Here is a 23,014-nt window from a genome sequence, read left to right on the forward strand (position 1 = left end):
AAAAAAAAAAAAAAAAAAAACTTGATATTTAAAAGTTTTAATGAATGTACAACCACACATTTCGAATATCATATATATACATGTGTGTGCGTGTGTGTGTAATTTTTGCCTGATCAAGAATGATAAATAAAATTTTTCTTTGTAAAATAGTTTATTCAAAGATGACACGCACGCCATTAATATTGGCTAAATGAAAGTGAATTGTTGAATTTAATCCAAACTCGTAAAACTAATTAACTAAATATCCACTTAACGAACTGATGATCCAAAATAGCAAGTTGCAGACCGGTAAAACAATATTTAAGATTTTAGGCCAACTTTGGGTACTGGCTTACAAAGTGCAGATGTATTCCTTACCGGCTTACAAATGCAAAGGACGCGGAAGATTGCGGCTGCGGAAATGTGCGGGAAAACATGAGGAGGATACAAGTTCTTATGGTTTCTTCTCCAAATCGCGACGATCTCGTTTTTCCAAAAGTACATATGTAACATCAATTATTAATTTATTTATAATTAATTTATTTTGATATTAATTAGCATAAGTTAGAGCTTAATCAATTGCGCTTTTGTGTTGGTTAGGGTGGATGGGAAGACGACGAGACTCGTGAAGAGGCTGCTTGCCGTGAAGCTCTAGAGGAAGCGGGGGTCAGAGGAATTATTAAAGTACGTGCATACTACTGAATATGTATAAGATTCTTAATTAAGCAGAGTGATCTCAAAGTGGTACATATATATATATATACATACATACTTGAATCTCTCCATTCAATTTTGTGGTGTTTGAGATTCGATATGCAAATTACATGGACGCATTAGTACGTAATGTCATTCTGTTTGAGGTAAGATAATCCCGCAGTAAGTACCATATACGTCTTACTATATATATATATATATATGTAATGTTCACTATATATTTATATGTGTGTGTGTGTGATATTAGATTACCGAAATATAACTACTTTGTGTAATCAAATTTAAATGTATGTGTTAATTAGGAAATTCCTTTAGGAGATTGGGAGTTCAGAAGCAAAAGCAAACAGAAGATGATTTGCAGCCCTCAGGCTCAGGAAGGAGTTTGCAAGGGCTATATGTTTGCATTAGAGGTAACCGAGGTGCTCGACACTTGGCCCGAGCAACAAAACCGCGATAGAAGATGGGTTTGTTACTGACACTACTACTGTTGTCATATATATATATATATATATATATATGTGTGTGTGTGTGTGTATGTATTAGACACTAGCTAGCTACTTTAATCATAGATGCTTAATTAATTAAGCATATATATATATATATAATATGATGTTAATCCGGCCTTAATTAATATGTAATTTGCAGCTAAACATAAAGGAGGCATTTGAACTATGCCGGTATGAATGGATGCGCGAGGCACTAGAGGCGTTTCTGAGAGTTATGGAGGCAGATGAAATGAGAAAGGCCGATTTGACGACAGAAGATGAGAAGAAGATAGCAGGGATGCCCATGCCGGATGAGGTTGTGGAAGAATGTCAAGAAATTAACAAATCATCTTCAAACTCAAGTACTAGTTGTACTAGTACTAGTCACCACCCGGCTGTCGTAAATCATATCACTACTTCATTCACTAGTTGGCATAGTAAATGTAATATATATATTGCCTCTCAAGAGGGTGGCTGCTGATCTGAGTTATATGTATATGTATATATTCTCAGCTTTTGGAACTTTTGACTGTTGGGGACTTGACTTGCATTCCATTCCATTCCATTCCATTTGCATGCTCTTAAAGTTATTATTGCCTTAATTTGCCTTTATATATGTCCTCATTTTAATTATATGTCAGTTGGTGCTAACTGCTAAAGCTAATCTTTGATGGAGAATGACAACCTCATAACTTATCGCAGCAATAGTGCTCTGTAAGTTTCGAGTTTGATGAGGATTAATTCCTTTAATTTGAGAACCTGGAAAGCATTAGCTCCAATATATCTATGATTAAGAAATTGTTCACTTGAAACATGTAAAAGAAATTTTTTTTTTAAAAAAACAAGTCTTTTTTTTTTCTTTTTTTTTCCTTTTGCTTGATGTTGACATTCCCTCAGAGGGGGTCAAAAAAAGATTAAAAAGGAAAAGAGACAGGCTTACCAGTTTTAAGGATAAAGCAATTCAGAGCAGCTTATATAATAGATAGGTAATAGTCAGACTAACGTCTCTGCCTTTTTAAAACCAGCTGCTTAATTCTCATCCCGAGAAGCGTAAAACAATCAACTTTTTTCAATCCCAGTCCGACTCGTTATTTCTTCTGCACTTTACACACACACACACACACACACACAGAATTTTAAGCGACAATTGGATGCGCCACCCAAAAAAGAGTTTTTTTTTTTTTTTTTTTTTTTACCGCTCACACTAACTCTAAGAGCTCGTTTCGTTCGCTGATTCGAGTTGAGATGTGATTTTATGTGAGAGTTTTTTAATGTAACAAAAAAGTTAGATGTGATTGTTTCTGAGAGCTTTTTACTGTAACAAAACTCGAATTTTAAACTCAAATCGGTGAAATGAACGGGACCTAAGTGAGCATTTATGAGTTTGAGATGTGAGAAGAGGCAAAAAAAGAAAAAGAAAGTGCCTCCACACATACATCAGACATTACATAATCAATACACTTGCGACAAATTTCTTATTCTTAATTACTACATAAAATAAAATTATGACAAATGGGTTGCCCATGCGAAGTTGTGACAAGTCATACAGAGAGGAATTTGTTGGATTAGGTTTAGGCCTAAAGGCTCAAAATTAGCAAAATTTAAGGCTTATGATTAAGTCCACAAAATTATGTGGACTAGATTTAGCGAAGTGGTTAAATAGTAGCTAAGTAAAATTAATAGTCATAAATTGGTCAATTTTTAGCCATAAGTTTTTCGTAACTACGGTTCATTTTTGGAGCTTATATAAGAAGGTTAGAGGAAGAGCATAAGCATCTCATTCTCAACCTTTAAAGAGAATTCTTATAGTGTGAAAGAAATTTATTTTCTTCAATTTTTCTTCTTTTGTGAGGTGTTTCTCTTATTTACATAAGAGAATGGTTCTTATTGTTCTTTCCGTATAATTTAGAGAAAATGTTGCAATCCTCATTTTTTTATAATGAAATCATTTTACATTTGTCCTGTAATTTTTACTCCATATTCTTTAAGAATTTTCCACATAAAATACTATGTGTCCATATTACTTTTATTTTTACTCGTTTCTTATTTTACCGTAGATTTACTTTTATGATTGAATGCATAATGAAGAGGAGAGAGGCTGTGGGTTTGGAAAGTGGCTTGATAGTGGAGAAAATTTCCGTGCAAGAGAGCTGGTTCTAGAATTAGATTTCAGTGTAAGAGATGTGGTTACAGAATTAGTCGAAAGGCTTGACAAGTTGAACCAAACACAACCAAACACGGAAATTTACAATGAAGGTTGATTTTTCCTTAGATTTTTCTTTTTTAGAGAAAAGTTTTAACCCTAACACAACTAAAAAAGTCGACATAATGGGTGTTTTTTTAACGCATTTCAGTTTTTTTAATCATTTTTTTAATAACCTAGGGTTGTTGCAGGTTAATTTACGATAATACCCTCCTCAGACGGGTCATGTATCTGACACGTGAGGATTTTCGTCACTCATTGTAACAGCTGATAAAACTTGTTAACGGAACAAAGTTCGGAGAGAATCAATGTTACTTTTTAAAATTCAAGGAGAAAAGTGTTACAAGAATCATAATTCAGAGAAATTTTTGAAATTAATCCTTCTATATATCATATATATATATATATATACATACACACATAGGGGGTTACATTCCCCTGCGTTGATTTTTTGGATCATCAGTTTTAGAAGACTAACTTATTTGTTACCCTTTTACTTTGCATTCTAGATTTGTCTTTTTCCTTTTGTGTTTGCGGTTTAATTATTATTTCTTGCAAATACGTACGGGGTGAATATTTTGAAAAAACACAATATATCAACGCGATTTACTCTTTGCAATATCAAAAGACAAGAAATCCTTAATATTAGGATTATTTTGTAATGCTTTTGCTTATACATTGACTCGTCATAATGCAATTAATAGAGATGATTGAAACCAATTATAACATTGTTTATCTCTCCTACACGCAAAGTAAGCGTGGTTGGATCGGAATGATAATCCCATTGAGAATCATTGACCAAAATGCATTTAGACGACCGAAAATTTGAAGAATCATCGAAGAAGACAAAAGTCCCCATTACCACAAAAACAATAATATTTTATTCCTACAATTTAGAAAAGGACATTAATACTCCAAATCCCAATGCCAATTTTACTTAATTATCCTATTTCATCAACTTGGCTGCACATAAAAGTGAAAAGTCTTAAAGTCTTCCAAGGTAGCTGTTTTTGACCCTACTTAATTAATAGTGTCCTTGGGTGAATCAAAATCCCTACCTATCATATTACTGCACATAACAATATTCTTATTATCAACGTGTGCATGTGCACTTAAACATGAAAACATTCCTAATGTCGTCTTCATCAATGACTACATATATATATATATATGGCACTTCATATATTTATACATGTATATATATATATATGTATAGTTTTCTATACTTGTATGCAACAATGTCACGACTGTCATAAGAATGATATGACATATAGATATAGTTATATAGAAACACACACTAAGAGTCAAGATCGGTGCTAGCTAGTTTCAGCCAACTTTAATGAAGAAAACATTAGTTTTCATAACATAACAACTCAGGAACTTTCTGTTAAAAGAGTCATGTACTAAACTCTCACAAATGGGAGGCGTTTTTGACTAGTTGCCATATATATATATATATATATATATATATATATATACATGTTACAAGTTTTGAACGGTATGATCAATCCACTACAATATGTTATGAGAACATCTCGAATACAGTGTCTAATTAATGTGATAATTTGAACAGGAAAAACAGTACTCTCTGATTATACAACATTATTCTCCAATGCTAAATTTGGCCTATATATATATGCTATATCTTTGTGTCAAAATAACATATTAAATATGCAATTTGGACCGGAGATGGTCGCATTATCTCTGTAATGTTGAGTACATGTAAACCATAAACGTTGGGAGTAAATGGAGGACGTAAGCATGAGACATTTGGTCAAAAGGGGAGTAAGTTTGGTATTGTTTTCTTCAAGAAAGGGGTACCTACCTAAAATATATGTTTCACTCACATGCAACCCAACAAATTAAAGGTTTTCTCTCAATCACTTGTTTTTAGTCCCCTTTCTGTTTCAGAAATCAGAATATTGTAGTTGAAAAAGGGAATTTTTAATCACATGATGATAACAATAAATCTCTCTCAAAAAGTATATCTAAAATATAACAGAATTAAAAATGAAAATAATAAGAAAAGAAAAAAAAGGAAAAAAGATATAGATAGATAGATAGATAGAGAGGGAAGCTTCTGGTGGTTTTGAAAAGATATAAAAGAGACCGTGGAACTTATCATTGATTTAAATGGCATGGTTCAAAAATCGGATGCACATGGATGAGCAATAATGCTCCTTAAACCTCTCACTAAAGAATTAACGTGATCTTATAAGTGGATGAACCCCATTAAAATACATAATCTTTCCACTCTACTCGTCCTTATTGAAAATATATATATACATACATACATACATATATATATATATATAACACATCTCATTCAAATATTTATTATATCTGATTAATTGTTTTATCTTTTATTGGACCAAAATGAATGGTTGGGATATGCATATGAGAAATTAGTTTTTAGTACTGTATACATAAAAAATAATATATGACATAATAATTGATGATTAATATTGTTAGATCCGTTGTTCGTAATTATTTTATCGAACTAAATTAATAGACTACGAAATAAATAAATAAATAGGCACGGAAGGAATTAGTATCACGGTTCGGTAACCACTTATATATGCGGGGTCATGCTCAGATAGTGAACAACCCGCTAAGTATCAATGATTACAATCACCAATCAAACTTATACAGACTCTCTCTTCGACAATGTCGTCGCCGTGTCGAATCTACTTTATGATTTTGTTAAGTGAGCACCACTCGTCTTCAAAAATTGCATGGTAAAATCCATTCGGTTGACAGTGCGTTTCCTCTAATCCCTCTCCTGAATGACGATCTCAATAACACATAAAGCTTACAAAAACTCATAGACTATTTTCTAAAAATGTTGTATTAAACCCGTACATAAAGTGAGCAACCTTGAGCCTTCTACTATTTGTAAACGTCAACCAGATGACTACTAGTGTAATTCAAATTATTCTGCTAATTATCTTCACACTTTATCTGCACCCATCATCTCCACGGTTTGCTTCTTCAGATAAACCATCTAATTAATTCTTCACGTCACACTCTGGCTTGTAACTTCACATTATCCCTCACGTTGGCTTCATGTGGATAAGCCATGCAACTTTAAATCATTTATATAAATAAATGATAGATCTATGTAGCACACTTATTAAATTTCAAACCAAAACATATCTTCTATCTCGGCATTTATATCTTGAAATCCCACATTTAAAATCAGCAGCACTTTCAAATATCTCTTTAATTCAAATTTCATAACTGCTGCAACTTGGTCAATCTTCACCTCGGCTTTTCTACATAATCTTGAACGTGTGTGTGTGGTTTTTTTTTTTAATTTTAATCGCTGCCAATAAATTGCCAACTAAAAAAACCCAATAAATATTAAGATTGTGACCGATTATCAATCAATATAATTCAAACTCGCTTACTTGGATGTGAAAAAGAAGGCATATGCATGCGCGAGGTGTATCACAAAGCAAATCCAGGGGATAATCGAGTTGAAAGCCCATATAAGTAATGATGGCAAATATATTGATCCCAAAAAGATGTCATATAAAATAACTAAGTACCCAAAAGTGTTCTAATGATCACCAGTGTATATGTGGCTTGGATGTAATCATATCGATATTATCATGAAACCTCAAATTAACTACTGCATGATTTCACAAGCCCGCGGGCATGCAGCTCCTCCATCTGCAATGATCATTATCTAGTGAAGCTTTTATTTTTATTTTTATTGACACAAGTGATGTTGCTTCATCGGGCGGGAAAAAAAAAAAAAAACTTTTTGTGGGTTTTTTTTAGTACATGATGCGACTTGACTAGTGGAGTAATTATAAACTTAGATTTAATTACCAAAAAAAAATTATAAACATAGATTTGGCTTAGCTATAGGTCTAGATGATTTTTAGTTCCTAGTTCATGGAATGGAACAGACGAACAGTAGTGTATCATTTGACTAAAAAGAGAAAACATTACTAAGAGGGATTAGATTGGGGAAAGGGGATTTTAATTGGAGTGCATGTGACATATAGATATGGACATCAACAGGAATTATTAGTTATTTTATATGGTGAGTAGACGAAAAGTTTTTGATTGGGGAATAATCATGTAACATGATATAATTGGTATCTAAGAGAACATGCATACTTATCATGGCAAATATCATCCTTTCTAATTTATTATTAATTTAATGGTGAGAGCCCCATGTCGACTAATTATGTATATTTTTGTACCTGATGATCGATATGATCATGATATCTCTAATCTCAGCGCTAGCTCTTTTAAATTACCTCAATCCCCATCATTGGTAACTCACATATTTATATATATATATATGACTCATGGGCCGGTCCTTTTAATTTGAGCTATGTATATCAATTTATATAATCATGGATTTAGAATTGCATAAATATGATTAATTAATTACAACAGTAGTACTGGCCATCTTCTTTTTCGAGAATAGACATAATAGCGGCCAACATAAGCATATGTGTTCGCGCCTAGCTAGTCAAAATGCAGGGGCAGCGCAAAGAAAAGGAATTAATCAACAACGAGAGATTGAAGATTAATAATAAACATTAATATCTCACACACATAAAAATAAATAAAATAAATAACTGAACAATAAAGAAAAGAGAGAGGAAGGAAAAGGGTGGAGAGTAAGGTAGCTAGTATGGGGGAGGTTGGCCTCTTATTTAAAGGATTATATATTCCGACGCAGAACCATCACCTCAACAAAAACTCTTATATATCGTACTTATAAATAAGCCTGCCTGCTATATACACATATAACATATATTCACACCCACATCAAAACAACAGGAGCAAGTGAGTTTGAAGAAGAATATCTATATATACATATATATTTGCGGATGATTCAAGATGAGCAGCAATATTAACAATAGTAATAATAAGATGAAGAAAAAGCAAGATCTGGTGCAGGCCGGTACTGATGATAAAACTAGTCCTCGGTTTCTTGGAGTGAGAAGAAGGCCGTGGGGAAGATATGCTGCGGAGATAAGAGACCCTTCCACAAAAGAAAGGCATTGGCTGGGCACCTTCGACACCGCGGAGGAAGCTGCCCTCGCCTACGACAGAGCCGCCCGCTCCATGAGAGGCTCCCGCGCCCGCACCAATTTCGTCTACTCCGACATGCCCCCTGGCTCCTCTGTCACCTCCATTCTTTCCCCCGATGATCAGAACGGCCACTTGTTCGTTAATGTTGCAGCCGCGGCCGGTCATGATCATGATGACCGCCGCCGCCACCAACAGCTCGGCGGCCTCGTCACTCAAGCACCGCCTCCGGACCCCACTCCTCAGCCACAACTACTGTACGATCATCAGGATGAGGCGATGATGATGATGATGATGAGTTTGGGCGAAGCCAATGGCATTCACAGGGCGCAGGCGCAGGTCATCATGAGTAACAATAATTACCAGCATGAGAACTACAACTACATTAGCAATGATCACGATGAAGATCATCATCGTCATCCTATGGCAATAATCAATAGCAGCAGCAGCGAGCTTCCTCCTTTTCCTGCTTCGGAGTTTAATTCGGATGATCAATACCATTATTATAATTGTAATACTGCTAGTACTAGTAACAGCAACAGCAGCAATATTATGCAGGCAGGTGCAGGGGCCATGAACATGATGATGCAGGATTCCAGCTGCGAAGATCAGTATGGTTATAATTATAGTTATAACTCTAACTATGTGCACAGCCCTTTGTTTAGCACAATGCCTTCTGTCTCTAATTCTGATCATCATCACTCCCAGTCCCAGTCCCAGTTTCCCGACCCCTTTGATTTGGGCTCTACTACTACTTCCTCTTCCTTTTTCTTCTGATCCAATCCATCTTCTCAATCACTTTCTCAACTACTAGTCTACCACTAGTCTTCTTTTTTAGTGACTTCGTGTGCGTGTTAATTTCTTTTCGAGATGAGAGTGAGCATACAAGATGGATGTACTGTATGTATCCTCTCTTTCATAATTATTTTGCTCTTTAATTTATTTGTTTGGTTTGCTTCTAATTAATTTCACTATTTGTACCTATCTTATGTTATTATACATCAATGTTTCCGTCGTATTCATTTTGATTTCCTTTTATGTAATGATCTTCACGTCTCACGTTTGACCTTGCTCGTTTATTCATTCTTATATGCTTCTCAGACGCACTTTCATGCATTCATTCCTAACTTTTTACTCTTGATTTGTAATCTTTTTAGTCAAATAACTACGCTAATAAAAAAGATATTTGATGATAAAAGTTGAGACTCAATCCACGGGTAAATTCTCCTATTTTTTCTACTTGCTTTGGGCATGCGTTGTGAAGGGACTAGGCCCAAAGCCTAACCACTCTTCCAGCCCAAATATTGGGCTCACACCGCACAGAATACTCGGTGTTTTAGAAGTAACCTTTTTGTCATTAATATTGTACCTTTTCTACTTTATTTAATAAGTACTCGTCACAATTATAGGAGAAATGTTAGACTTGTATGTGTGTGCGCCTATATATTACAGACTATGGTATTTTGTAATTTAATTGAATCAAATCATTTTCACAAACCTAAAACTTAGCTTCCAAAGGACGTACATATATGTGATAAGGCTTATAAACATGTAGAATTGTATATCTGTTTTTTTTTTTTTTTTTTTTCTTTTTTATCAGTTAAAATTGAGAAACAGATAAATATGTGTTAACAAACTCTACATGTCCTTTATTAGTATCTACTGTTTAGATTTCAGTTGGTGTGTGTGTGTGTCTAAGGTACACATATTAGTACAAATAAGTCAATCACCGCTTTATCCATCCATTTTGTCATGTAGACAAAAAAGCCCTTAGATTATAATAAATAAATATGTTTAGTTTTTTGATAATTAAATAAATATGTTTAGTTATTTCATTAAAAGGACAGTCAACTCGTCTGATTTGAAGCCAATTAATTAGATACAGGCGCATGCAATGTAATATGCCTTTTTTAAAACTTTTTTTTTTCTTTAAACTACCTTCGTTTGTAGTTATAGAGTGGATAAGGATAGACAATTGTGTTATATTATTATTCGGGAAGAAGCTGTAATTTTCAAGATGACATATGTTGTCGTTAGTATTGATTTTTGCATTTTAAAAGGGGAAAACAAAAAGATTTAGGAAGTTGCGAAGAAGCTACACTTTCTGAATTTATTATAGGGTGTGATAGAGAGGGGAAGCTGACAAGGTGTCCGGAATATACAAATTGGAAGGGAATTCGAAATTCCTAACTAAAAAAGATTTATCAATAGAAATATTATATTCACACCAAAAAATGTCATAAGATTTGTTACTTTTATTTATGATATAATAGGGATAAAATTATCTTCATATCCTCTGTTATATAATAAAATATGTTATTAGTATTTTATATTTTTAAACAATATTTCAATATTTTTAAAAATATCTTCTTAGTACTTTAAAACTGACTTCTAGAACATGTAATGTTCAAACTACTCTTCTTGCTAATTAAATATAAATCAATATTTAAAAAAAATCTAAAAATATTTTAAAACATTAAAATATTTAAAAGAAAACAACAAAATAAAAAAGTTCATGATTTTTTTCCTAAATTTATTAGTTTTTAGTTAATTAAATAAAAATAGTATTAAGGTCATTTTACGTTTTAAAAATCAACTTCAGAGTACTAAGAATATGCTTTTAAAAACATTAAGGTACCGTTTTAATATTATCAAAAATACATGATACCAAGAGTATATTTCGCTATAGTACAAGGTACTAAAATGATTTTATCCTTACATAATATTGTTTTAAATGCTAAATCTATTTTTTAATATGATCATTAAGTTTTAAAAGTTGAGAAAGTCAATTTTTAATTATGATTCATGATTATGATTTTTGAAATTTAAATTTTTTGTGAGAGAAAAATACTATAGAGAATCAAGAACAATGGCCGTGTTTGGAATTGATCCCGTTTTTATTTTTCACATTTTTCAAAGAAAAAAATGAAAACGTTTTTAAAACGGTTTTTGGCTCAATAAAAACAAAAAACGAAAATAAAAATGATTTTTTGGTTTAGTGTAAAATGAGAGAGAAATTAAAAACGACTAGTCGTTTTTTATTTTTTATTTTCATTTTCTCTTCTCTCGAACAGAGAGAAAGAGAGAGAGATACATTAATAATTTTTTATACTAAAAATAATCACTTGATAAAATTACTAAACACATTTTCAAAAAAAATCCTTAAACAAACATCCCTGGCAAGGTGTTTTGCATTTTCGAGCCTTTGGCATGCACTTATTCGTGTCAATTTGAATTTAAGTGGTTAACTGGATTTGATTAGCCCAATGTCTCTCAAGTCCAAAATGCAAAGAAAATTTATGCTATTTCCTTTTGAAGACGCGCGTTTTGGTGGGTTTGGATTCTACGCGCAAGCCTCCGTGTGCATAACGCGGATTGCAGAAACCAATTTCTAACGTCCGCCTAGTTTTTTCGATAGGATTGTAACCCCCACCTTGGTCTTTGGTGATTGGTTAAATATTTTTAAACCTCGTTTATTTTGCTGATTTGAGTTTAGAATTTGAGTTTTATTACAGTAAAAAACTCTCACAAATAATCACATTTAACTTTTTTACTATAATAAAAAACTCTCATATAAAATCACATCTCAACTCGAATCAGCGAACTAAACGGCCCTTAATTTATTTATTTATTTTCCAACGCTTGATCATTACATCTAAAGAAAAAAGAAAAAAGAAAAAACCACGGATCCTTTTTGATTTTGGTGATTGGAAACAGGTGCACGCACCGTGGAATAGGTCCTCTCTAGTCTCTCTATGATTATCCATTTGGAAACTTTATTACCGATTCGGATTTCATATTCGACTTTCTTATACATGATTGTTCTTTTCACATATGAATAAATTTGTTGCTGTCAGAAAAACAGACATAGTAAAAGAAAAGAAAAGAGAGCAATTGAATTGAGTTTGGGGGCAGAATCAAGAAAGAAAGAGCAAAGGAGACTGAGATTAAATTTGTGTGGAGATTAAAAGAAATGAGATCACATAATAGTTTTGTCAGTCTCCTTCCTCCTCCAGTCCAGTGCGGGTCGTAGTTCAATTATTATATTACTATATTATACAGAAGAGAAGAGAAGAGAAGAGAGATCGCATGATAATTATACATAAATAACAGCAGCAGCAGCATCAGGCAGAGATGTCGATGGAGTCCACTACTCTTCGGGTCCAGGCAGCTTAACCGCTCTCTCTTTCTCTCTCTTTTTCCTCTCTTTTTTTTTTTAATTTTTTTCCTTTTCAATCAATCAAAATTAATATTTATGAATAGATAGATATTCATATTACTCTACTCGAATGTCATTTTATTCAATCCAACTCTAATTGTAATCGAACCGATAGATGTTAGATGGTCATAGATTCGTGGGTGATTCTCTCTCCCTCACCAAATATAGTTCGGATCTTCCCTTCCCACCCTTCTTCTTCTGTTAATTTCACATTTATATGACTCTCCTTGATTTCTTCACAATTCATTTTCACTTATCAAACTCGCAGGAAATAAAAAAACCCCCCTTTAATTTCTGCTGCTCCTGATTTTTCTTAGACCTAGTCGTTACCCTTTTATTCTTGTCCTTGATTACTGTTACTAATATTTTATTTAATGTATTTCTGCACTGCGTTTTTCTATAGCCCCTTTCTTTCTTTCTTTCTTCTTCTTCTTCTTCTTCTTCTTCTTCTTTTATATGTATATGTATGTACGTATCAGAACAAATCAGAATGCATAATCAGTAATGTCAAAAAAAGTGCTTCTCACTGTTAGTTAAAACTATCTATTCTAATCTAATCTAGTAATAATAACAAGCGTATGATATTATCATCAATTGGCTCACTCAGTCTCACTCCATAGCATAATAATATAATCTGTTTCGTTGGTTGCAGGTTTCGTGGACAAGTCTTTCGAGGAATCTGATATTAGCGTATCAGAGCTTCGGTGTGGTATACGGAGACCTGAGTACTTCTCCTCTCTACGTTTACTCGAGCACTTTTGCTGGCAAATTGGACAAGCACATAAGCGAGGATGCCGTCTTTGGTGCTTTTTCCCTGATCTTCTGGACTCTCACTCTCATACCCTTACTTAAGTATGTCTTTGTCCTCTTGAGTGCCGATGACAATGGTGAAGGTGTGCCGCCCTCTCACACTTGCTATTTCCCATTTTCAAATTCAAGCCTCAATCTTTTAATGTTCGATTCTCTTTCAGGTGGCACTTTTGCTCTTTACTCGCTGCTCTGCCGGCACGCCAAGTTCAGTCTCCTTCCAAACCAGCAAGCCGCTGATGAAGAGCTCTCCGCATACAAGTACGGCCCCTCCTCATCGCAGGTCCTCGCCTCCTCTCCCTTAAAGAGGTTTTTGGAGAAGCATAAACGCCTGAGGACGGCCCTATTGGTTGTGGTGTTGTTTGGTGCTTGCATGGTCATAGGAGATGGTGTCCTCACTCCTGCAATCTCAGGTTCTATGGCCACAGTTTTTTTGCTTCGCATAATCTGCAAGTAGCATTCTTTGAGTTGTTGTTGCTACCTTATTTTAGCACTTCAATCCTTTATTTTTACGAAATAAAACCATAATCGTAACTCCCTCATTTTTTTTCCCCCTCCCTTAAACCCAAGCAGATTGTAGAGCTAACTTATGTTGGCTTCTGTCTCTTCTCACTTGCAGTTCTTTCATCAGTTTCGGGCCTTGAAGTTACAGAAAAGAAATTGACAAACGGTAACTCCTTTTTCGTCATCATTTCATACTCGATTCTTTAGTCATATAATTACTCATAGTTTCTGGGGGCATTATAACCATCATATTTGGACCGTTACTAACTTGATTCTTTGGGATAATCACTTGGCATCATATACATGACTAACATAACACCTTATATATTTATGATTTGTTCGTAGGTGAACTTGTCTTGCTCGCTTGCGTTATATTGGTGGGTTTGTTTGCCCTGCAGCATTGTGGTACGCACAGAGTAGCATTTTTGTTTGCACCTGTCGTATTAATCTGGTTGGTATCAATCTTTTCCATTGGGCTCTACAACACAATACGCTGGAACCCAAAAGTTGTTTATGGATTTTCGCCCCATTATATCATCAAGTTCTTTAGGGAGACTGGTAAAGAAGGTTGGATTTCTCTCGGCGGGGTCCTTCTCTCTATAACTGGTATGTTTGGTTGTTGGATATGAATCTGATTGAATTTTCCTTAAATAAGTATCATGTGTATTGGCTTGTGTTTGGACTGCCTCTAGTCATCTGGTTGAGTTAACTGTTATTTTGTTTATACTGACAATAGACATTCTGCTTCTTACCAGGCACTGAAGCTATGTTTGCGGACCTTGGTCATTTCACTGCCTTGTCTATTAGGGTGAGTTTTTGGTAAAACTTGTTTTTTTATGCCTAATAGAATTAGAAATCAGTCTCTCCGTCGGTTCTGCTTGAGTGACATCAGTCTCTCTGTCGGTTCTCCTTCGCGGGCACGGTTTGAAGCACTGGATGATGGCTGTCCGAAGATCCCTCCAATTGGTAAAAGGGTCCTGTGTATCCACCCACTGAAACCACCCCACGGCTCTTCCTTCCATACATACCGAAGTTGCCAAAATCCGCTCCTCATCCTCAATCTCGTTCACGGGGAAGTATCGCTCAGTTCGGAACACCCAACCATATGGATCCTCGCCCTGAAAGATAGGGAGCTCCAGTTTCTTCCCACGGAATTCCCCACACCCCCGCTGCCGGACCGGCGACGGTCGGCGGTAAACTTCATCCCCTTCCCTCCTTGGGACCGGAGATTCCTCGCAGTTAACCACTTAGCCTCTCTCCGGTTCGCGTCTCGGTGGAGTCCGATTGGGATTTCTGACTGGCTCTCTCCTCGGTTGGCCTCTGTTGACGATCCTCGCCTGTCTCTGTAACAACTCTTCTATCCTCTGCATCGATCCTTGAAGCTCCCCCACTCTATTATCCAACCAATCGACGTTCTCTTGCAATTGCGGAACGCGATCAACCATAGCTCCCATTATCTGCACGCCTTCGTGGATGTCTTCCATTCAGTGTTCCAGGGTCGTGATACGTTTAGAAATGCGCGGTTCAGGTGGAACGTTGGCCATGGGACCGGTGGCTCTGATACCAAGCTAATAGAACCCCAGGAATTCTGGGTAAATCTTTATTGATTTTCAAACAACTGAAGGGAAAATTGAACGGAAATACAGATAGGAGGAGTTCGAGGTTCCTCTGCCTCCCTAGTTCTAGACTGCAATGACAACAATTTTCATACCCCACTCCCTTGCATCTCTCCCTTTTAATATTCCCTCGATAACCGAAGGCATAACTAATTCACACCCTCCCAGAACTCAACGTGACCTCATAACAGAATTGAAACAAGATTGACATGTCAACAAAACTTCTCTAAATTACACAACCCCCCGCCCCGGAAGTGGTTTTATCCAATTTGCAACTTGATAGGAGGGGCCCTAACACTTCATAAATCAAGTTTATTTACACCCAAAGCCCAAACCACTGCACGCCCCTATTCGCCATGACGTATTAAATGCTCTTTGGCTTTCTACAGAAGAAATTTTATTGACTTTGCTTGTATTTGCAGCTTGCATTTGCATTTGTTGTTTACCCATGTTTGGTAATACAATACATGGGCCAGGCTGCTTTCTTGTCCAAAAACCCCGGGATGATTAATTACAGTTTCTATAATTCGATACCTGGTTTGTACTTCTGTCATTAACTTATATTGCTTACAGAATTACTTTATGCATATTTGAGTTGGTCTAATGTTGTTTTCTGTCGTCTCTTAACCCGCAGAACCTGTATTTTGGCCGGTCTTTGTTGTCGCTACACTTGCAGCTATTGTTGGCAGTCAGGCTGTCATAACCGCTACTTTCTCCATTATCAAGCAATGCCATGCCCTTGGTTGCTTCCCTCGGGTCAAAGTTGTCCACACCTCGAAACACATATATGGCCAGATCTACATCCCAGAGATCAACTGGATACTGATGATCCTTACTCTTTCCATAACCATTGGATTTCAAGATACAACTTTAATTGGGAATGCTTATGGTAAGATTAAAGATGTTCCTTGATTGTATGCGTGCACCTGTGCAATGTATGATTTCAAGACATTCTATTTCAGTTGCAATTACCTTAAATTCTTAAACTTTTCCAACTCAACATGAAGTAGCCTTAACCAATACCATGATAAGACATTTGTAGAAGAAAATAATTAAAAAGGAAAAACGAAAGGTGAAAATGACAGCATTGATCACAAGTAGATTTTACACTAGCATTAATCCACTCTATCTAAATTGTTATTTTCACTTTGATTTGTAGGACTTGCTTGCATGACGGTTATGTTCGTCACAACATTCCTTATGGCGCTTGTGATCATCTTCGTTTGGCAGAAAAGTATAATGCTAGCTGCAGTTTTCCTTGTGTTCTTTTGGTTAGTCGAGGGCGTTTATTTATCTGCAGCATTCATAAAAGTGCCTCAGGGAGGGTGGGTCCCCCTTGTGCTATCATCCATATTTATGGTCGTCATGTATGTCTGGCATTACGGGACGCGGAGGAAGTATAACTTTGATCTGCACAACAAAGTGTCGCTGAAGTGGTTACTTGGCCTGGGCCCCAGCCTTGGTATTGTCCGTGTTCCCGGAATAGGCCTCATATACTCGGAATTGGCAACTGGAGTTCCGGCAATATTCTCTCACTTTGTAACAAACCTCCCGGCATTCCACAAAGTGTTGGTTTTCATTTGTGTCAAATCAGTCCCGGTTCCTTATGTTTCGCCCGAGGAAAGATTCCTCATCGGTCGGATTTGTCCAAGACCCTATCGTATGTACAGATGCATTGTCAGGTACGGGTACAAGGACATTCAACGAGACGATGGGGACTTTGAGAACCAGCTAATACAGAGCATAGCGGAGTTCATCCAGATGGAAGCAGTAGAACCACAGTTTTCAGGCTTCGAGAGCTCGTCGTTGGACGGGAGAATGGCCGTCATAAGCACCAGAAGTTTGCAGTCGAGCTTGAGCATGGCGGTGTCCGAGCAAGAGGATCCTGGCGTGAGCAGTTCCATTATTCAGAGCAGCAAATCTCCGACCCTCCAGAGTTTACGCTCGGTCTATGATGATGAGAACCCACAGACGAGGAGACGCCAAGTAAGGTTTCAGTTGCCCTCAGACCCTGGAATGGATCCCGCAGTTAGGGAGGAGCTGATGGATTTGATCCAGGCCAAAGAAGCGGGCATCGCGTATATAATGGGGCATTCGTATGTGAAGGCAAGGCGCTCATCATCATTTCTGAAGAAGCTTGTGATCGACATTGGATATTCTTTTCTGCGGAAGAACTGCCGGGGCCCAGCCGTGGCGCTTAATATTCCGCATATCAGTCTGATTGAAGTTGGCATGATATACTATGTCTAGTCCCCCCCGTTTTTGAGGGAATTTTCTAAATGCTGAAAGGTTTGACTTGACAGGGTTATATATATATATATATATATTGAGCCTGCCAGGTATGAAGAAAGGAATAGAACTAGAAGAAGTAGTTCAAGGATGAAGAGATGATTTGTAGGATATAATTGGTAGCAGAAACTTGGTTAAAAGAAGCACTCTTTTTTCTTTGCTTCTGGTGGTCCTCCGGTTTGGCTAATGTGTATATAGAATCCATCAGATGGCATTCATATGTATTCCACCTTTCAGGAATTCACCAGATGGCTCCAATGTATAAACTTTTCTTATTTCTTCTTTCTTTTTCCTTAAAACTTTTTCTGTTATAATATGATGATGAATAAAGAGGGGGAGAGTCCAATGTCCATTCTTGAATAAGTGGTAAGTGAGTTGATATATATATATATATATATATATATATGTGTGTGTGTGTGTGTGTGTGTGTGTGTGCCCTTAATTTGTGTATATAAATATATAAATGGGAAAAGAATCAAAGATAAAGGTGGCAAGTGCTGCACTAGCAAGTTACTGAGATATATGCATTGGTGGAGTGGAGTGTGGAGAATGATGATGGAGAAGAGAATGAATTGGTATGCGGTTCTAATGCTGGTAGCTTTTTGGAGTATTTCTGTGCCTGCGGCTGCACAAGGCTCAGGTGAATCCCCTCTCTTGCCTTCATCAACCAACGTCGCCTACTAGTGGTCATGATGATCAAGCTCAAGCTCTTGGGCTTTTTTGTTTCAACTGTTTAAAAGTGGCCGCCCATTCTTACTTCCGGACGACAAAGCATAGGGGGCCATGGTAATAAATATGGAAAAGTCCAACGAAAAATATCTAAAGTTTTTTTATTTTTTTTTTATTTTTAGAATTTGAGTTGAGATGTGATTTTGTGTGAAAATTTTTTATTGTAGTAAAAAAATTAAATGTGATTGTTTATGAAAATTTTTTACTGTAAAAAAATTTAAATTTTAAACTCGAATCAGTGAATGAGACTCTACGAATGGAAATAGGAAATAAATATGGAAATAGATTAGATTTAGAGAAGAAAAACGGGCGGAGCCTATTTGTCTGTCTCTCTGTCTGTCCAATTACAGAAGATATTTTCAAAATAAAAATAAATAAATAAATAAATAAAGCTAAACCCCCTGCAAAACCTCCATTGCTGTATGACTCTACTATTTATAGGATTAGTAGTAGTAATAGAGATCGTATTCTCTACCAAACACCATGAAAACGTCCTCCAAATATATAAGTAAATATAAATATAATATAAAAATCAATTCTTGAGGAATCAATTCTCACAACAATCAAATGGCCTTATTTATCCTCCCAATTCAAGACATCTCTTCACGACAATGTCCATTTTGGAGGAACCTCTTCTCGTCTCCGACGACCACCGCCATCACAGCCGCCAATGGCCTCTTCTTCTACACAACAAGAAGAAGAAGAAGAAGAAGAAGAGGAGGAAGGATGGTGTTAGCGAAAGCCGTCTCAACCCAAACCCAAACTCAACGACAAGGAGGAGTTTCCGTCTCCAAATCCTTCCATTCCGACGAAGACGACATCTCTGCGTTGAACGAGCGCATTCGAAGGGACCATTCCCAGAGAGACGATTCTTCCAGAAGCCGAAGCGTCGACGCCCAAGAGGCCGACAAGTACATCCGCATGGTCAAGCAGCAGCAGCAGCGTGGCCTCCAGATCCTCAAGCGCCGCGCCGGAGCGGAGAAACCCGACCAAAACGAAAAGGAAAAGTCTTTCTCTTACAAGGTCGACCCTTACTCTCTCCGCTCCGGCGACTACGTCGTCCACAGGAAGGTCGGCGTCGGCAGATTCGTCGGCATCAAGTTCGACATTCCCAAAGGCAAAGGCAAAGGCGGCGGCTCTGAGCCTGTTGAGTACGTCTTCATCGAATACTCCGATGGCATGGCCAAGCTTCCTCTATCCCAGGCCTCTCGTCTTCTTTATCGCTATAATCTGTACGCTCCCTCCTCTGACCTCTCCATTTTTCTTTTGTTAATTAATTATTTTCATTTCATTTCGTTGTGAAGTTTTCAGGATTCTACCATTCCCTGCTCTACTCTACTCTACTCTACTCTAGTCTAGTCTTGTGGATGTCTCTCAGGTGTAGGTGTAACAAACAAAATAATGAATAAACTAGTCTCTCTACTACATTCGAATGCTATTATACATAATATATATATATATATATATTAGATGTTGGTAATATTAGGAGTAGGAGGTTTCGTTCTGCATTTCAGGTTTTGTTTCCCTTCAAATATGAACATGTCAATGTAAATAAAAGTCCAACATCTCTCTCTCTCTCTTTTGAGTTTTTCTAGTCATGGAGGATTCATGACCTGTATTCGTTCGTTTCAGCCCCAATGAATCCAAAAAGCCTCGAACCTTAAGCAAACTGAGCGACACCAGTGTCTGGGAGAAACGAAAGACTAAAGGAAAGCTCGCAATCCAGAAAATGGTGGTGGATTTGATGGAGCTTTATTTGCATCGTCTCAAGCAAACACGCCCTCCCTACCCCAAAACTCCTGACATGGCTGATTTTGCCGCTCAATTTCCTTACGAGCCCACCCCCGATCAGAAGCAGGTATCCCAGTATCTATCTTCCTTCCTTGTACTTTCTTCTACAGTTCTACTGATGATGATGATGATGGATGTGTGTTGTGTTGTTTGTTTGAAGTTTGGCTGAAGTTTGGCCGGTTGTTTATATAGAAATCCTTCTTGTCCTTATTGTTTGCACATACAGGCTTTTATAGATGTTGAGAAGGATTTGACTGAGAGACACACCCCTATGGACCGCCTGATTTGTGGGGATGTTGGCTTCGGTAAAACTGAAGTTGCTTTACGTGCCATCTTTTGCGTGGTCTCTGCAGCGAAGCAAGCGATGGTTTTGGCACCCACAATTGTTTTGGCCAAACAACACTTTGATGTCATTTCTCAGAGATTTTCTATGTACCCAAATATCGAGGTTGGACTTCTTACCAGGTTTCAGGTATGACAAGCCTTCATATGAATGTGTCCCTTCTGTTTAACCCCATTTTTGCTTTCTAGGAAGATGGCTTTTCAAGTTGTGCAAACATGGCTAAAACCGGTACTTTGATTTGCTCAGTTCTACGCCCTTGAAAATTAATGAATACCCGTAATTTTCCACTTCTTATTTAGATGTATGGTTTCTATAGACACGAGAGTCCAAGATCATGCTATTGTATTTAGAGTTTCATATATTGCTTTGAATAGACCGATGATTACTGTTACAACATGCAGACAAGAGCTGAGAAAGAGGAACATCTGGACATGATAAAAAATGGTCACCTTGACATTATTGTTGGGACTCACTCGCTTCTTGGAAGTCGAGTTGTGTATAACAATCTAGGCCTTCTTGTGGTTGACGAAGAACAGGTTTGTGTTCTTAATCTATTTTTCACTATCTCCAATGAATCCTCTCCTCTCTTGGTTCTTGACTTACAGAATTTTCTTCCTTGCTCTTCTTTCCATATTTTCTTGTAGAGGTTTGGCGTCAAACAGAAGGAGAAAATCGCTTCGTTCAAGACTTCAATTGATGTTCTCACTTTATCTGCAACACCTATACCAAGAACCCTTTATTTAGCCTTGACTGGGTTCCGTGATGCTAGGTAATTAACTTGTCATGGTGATTCACAACATCAAGTTGGTTGTTATTATTATTATTCAGAAAAAAATGCTTTTCATGAGCAATAATATGCGGTTAAAGCGGAGTTAAATTTGGAACCTCAAACGTGCAAGGATTATGAAGAAGCTTGTGAACATTAATTGAAGATAAATAATTTCAAAAAATTAGCCTTTCTTAGCAGAATGAATAGCTAAGGTGTCAAAAAGCACATCTCACATGGGGCACAACCTAGTTGGTCAGCCATTCCAACGTGCCTAAATTCTGTTATACAGCAGACTTATATTTGTAAATTGCTCTTGCTGGTCCTGTAATTTTATGCTGTTGTAGTTCTGTATCCTTATTCTCTTTTCCAGTTTGATTTCAACTCCACCTCCAGAAAGAGTTCCTATAAAGACCCATCTTTCAGCATACAGTAAAGAAAAGGTAGTATCAGCAATTAAGTATGAGCTGGATCGAGGTGGCCAAGTGTTTTATGTTCTGCCTCGCATTAAAGGTGACACCCTTTTGTTAATAATTCTATCTACAATTCTTTGGTTACTCTTGTTAAACTTAAAACTCTGTTGGTAATCTGTAATTTTGCGGAGTTTATTGCGGACAAATAAATGCTAAGATAAAACAATCTTTTTGTTCAGGACTTGAAGAAGTCATGGAGTTTCTTGAACAGTCGTTTCCAAATGTTGAAATAGCTGTCGCACATGGAAAGGTGCTTACTCCTTCGCCTATCATTTTCTATCTAACAAAGGGAGCTGGAATAAAAACTAAATTAGGCCCCAACGATGAAGATTTTAATGCCATTAATGAGATTTCAACATTAGGAGGACATGTTAATGACAGGAATATTATAAAACAGGAGCCAGATGATTGCATATTCGATCTGTTCATTGTTCTTGCAGCAATATTCAAAGCAGCTGGAGGAAACGATGGAGAAATTCGCACAAGGGGATATCAAAATTCTCATTTGCACTAATATAGTGGAAAGTGGTCTCGACATTCAAAATGCAAACACCATTATAATTCAGGATGTTCAACAGTTTGGCCTAGCACAATTGTACCAGGTCTTCCTCTATTTGAGTCATAAGTCGTAACATTAACATCAAATTGGAGATAATTTATACGATTTTCCCCTTTTCAAATGTTTATAGTTGCGTGGAAGGGTGGGGAGAGCAGATAAGGAAGCTCATGCACACTTATTTTATCCAGACAAGTCACTGCTATCTGATCAAGCACTGGTACTCTCTTTATTATTATTAGCATTATTATTTATATTTTATTTTCAAGCTCTGACTTTCATTCATGACCTGGTAAATCCTCTGGTGCACTGGATGATATTTATCCTTGTTTTGCAGATATAAGTTAGTTTCCAGTTCTCTTCATGAGCATTATGTGTTGTAGATATCCTTTGCTTTCACTTTTGACTATTTCGTTAAAGAAAGATTCTTTGTTGTGGCTGTGTTTAGGAGAGACTTGCAGCTCTTGAGGAATGCGCGGCAC

The 23,014-nt window shown here is 36.6% G+C and overlaps 4 protein-coding genes across 9 annotated transcripts in view; all 4 read left to right on the plus strand.

Annotated features, from left to right (window-relative positions):
* The window catches only part of LOC21390963 (nudix hydrolase 12, mitochondrial), a 6,109-nt gene extending 4,327 nt beyond the window's left edge, over window positions 1-1,782 (plus strand). For 3 of the 5 annotated variants that reach the window (XM_024162046.1, XM_024162047.1, XM_024162045.1), the window contains 4 exons: window positions 345-477; window positions 580-663; window positions 996-1,157; window positions 1,339-1,781. In XM_024162046.1, the coding sequence (XP_024017814.1) occupies window positions 345-477; window positions 580-663; window positions 996-1,157; window positions 1,339-1,659 (700 nt within the window). In that variant the 3' untranslated portion in view covers window positions 1,660-1,781. Of the gene's footprint in view, window positions 1-344; window positions 478-579; window positions 664-995; window positions 1,158-1,338 lie in introns of all 5 variants that reach the window. The other 2 variants (XM_024162049.1, XM_024162048.1) reach the window with 1 other exon arrangement.
* A 6,498-nt stretch (window positions 1,783-8,280) lies between these two features.
* On the plus strand, window positions 8,281-9,216 carry LOC21390964 (ethylene-responsive transcription factor LEP). The gene has a single exon (XM_010092632.2). It carries the CDS (start codon window positions 8,281-8,283, stop codon window positions 9,214-9,216), a length of 936 nt encoding a protein of 311 aa, XP_010090934.2.
* A 2,905-nt stretch (window positions 9,217-12,121) lies between these two features.
* On the plus strand, window positions 12,122-18,156 carry LOC21390965 (potassium transporter 4). Of its 2 annotated transcripts, none has more exons than XM_024162055.1 (9): window positions 12,122-12,606; window positions 13,311-13,551; window positions 13,630-13,878; window positions 14,085-14,135; window positions 14,315-14,575; window positions 14,725-14,777; window positions 16,008-16,122; window positions 16,220-16,474; window positions 16,745-18,156. In XM_024162055.1, the coding sequence occupies exons 1-9, from the start codon at window positions 12,574-12,576 to the stop codon at window positions 17,833-17,835; spliced, it is 2,349 nt and encodes a 782-aa protein (XP_024017823.1). In that variant the 5' UTR covers window positions 12,122-12,573; the 3' UTR covers window positions 17,836-18,156. The 2 variants fall into 2 exon arrangements, with proteins under 2 accessions (XP_024017823.1, XP_024017824.1); XM_024162056.1 differs by having other exon boundaries at window positions 12,122-12,600.
* A 926-nt stretch (window positions 18,157-19,082) lies between these two features.
* LOC21390966 (ATP-dependent DNA helicase At3g02060, chloroplastic) overlaps window positions 19,083-23,014 on the plus strand; it is a 5,692-nt gene continuing 1,760 nt past the window's right edge. Inside the window, 11 exon segments of the mRNA XM_024162042.1 lie at window positions 19,083-19,835; window positions 20,236-20,461; window positions 20,621-20,866; window positions 21,139-21,273; window positions 21,382-21,506; window positions 21,877-22,016; window positions 22,156-22,226; window positions 22,417-22,578; window positions 22,666-22,752; window positions 22,981-23,001; window positions 23,003-23,014. The exon segment at window positions 23,003-23,014 is cut by the window's right edge and continues 168 nt beyond it. Of these exon segments, the coding sequence (XP_024017810.1) occupies window positions 19,171-19,835; window positions 20,236-20,461; window positions 20,621-20,866; window positions 21,139-21,273; window positions 21,382-21,506; window positions 21,877-22,016; window positions 22,156-22,226; window positions 22,417-22,578; window positions 22,666-22,752; window positions 22,981-23,001; window positions 23,003-23,014 (1,890 nt within the window). The 5' untranslated portion in view covers window positions 19,083-19,170.

This window comes from Morus notabilis, unplaced genomic scaffold, assembly GCF_000414095.1.
Source record: "Morus notabilis unplaced genomic scaffold, ASM41409v2 Scaffold362, whole genome shotgun sequence".
In the NCBI taxonomy this organism is placed as follows: Eukaryota; Viridiplantae; Streptophyta; class Magnoliopsida; order Rosales; family Moraceae; genus Morus; species Morus notabilis.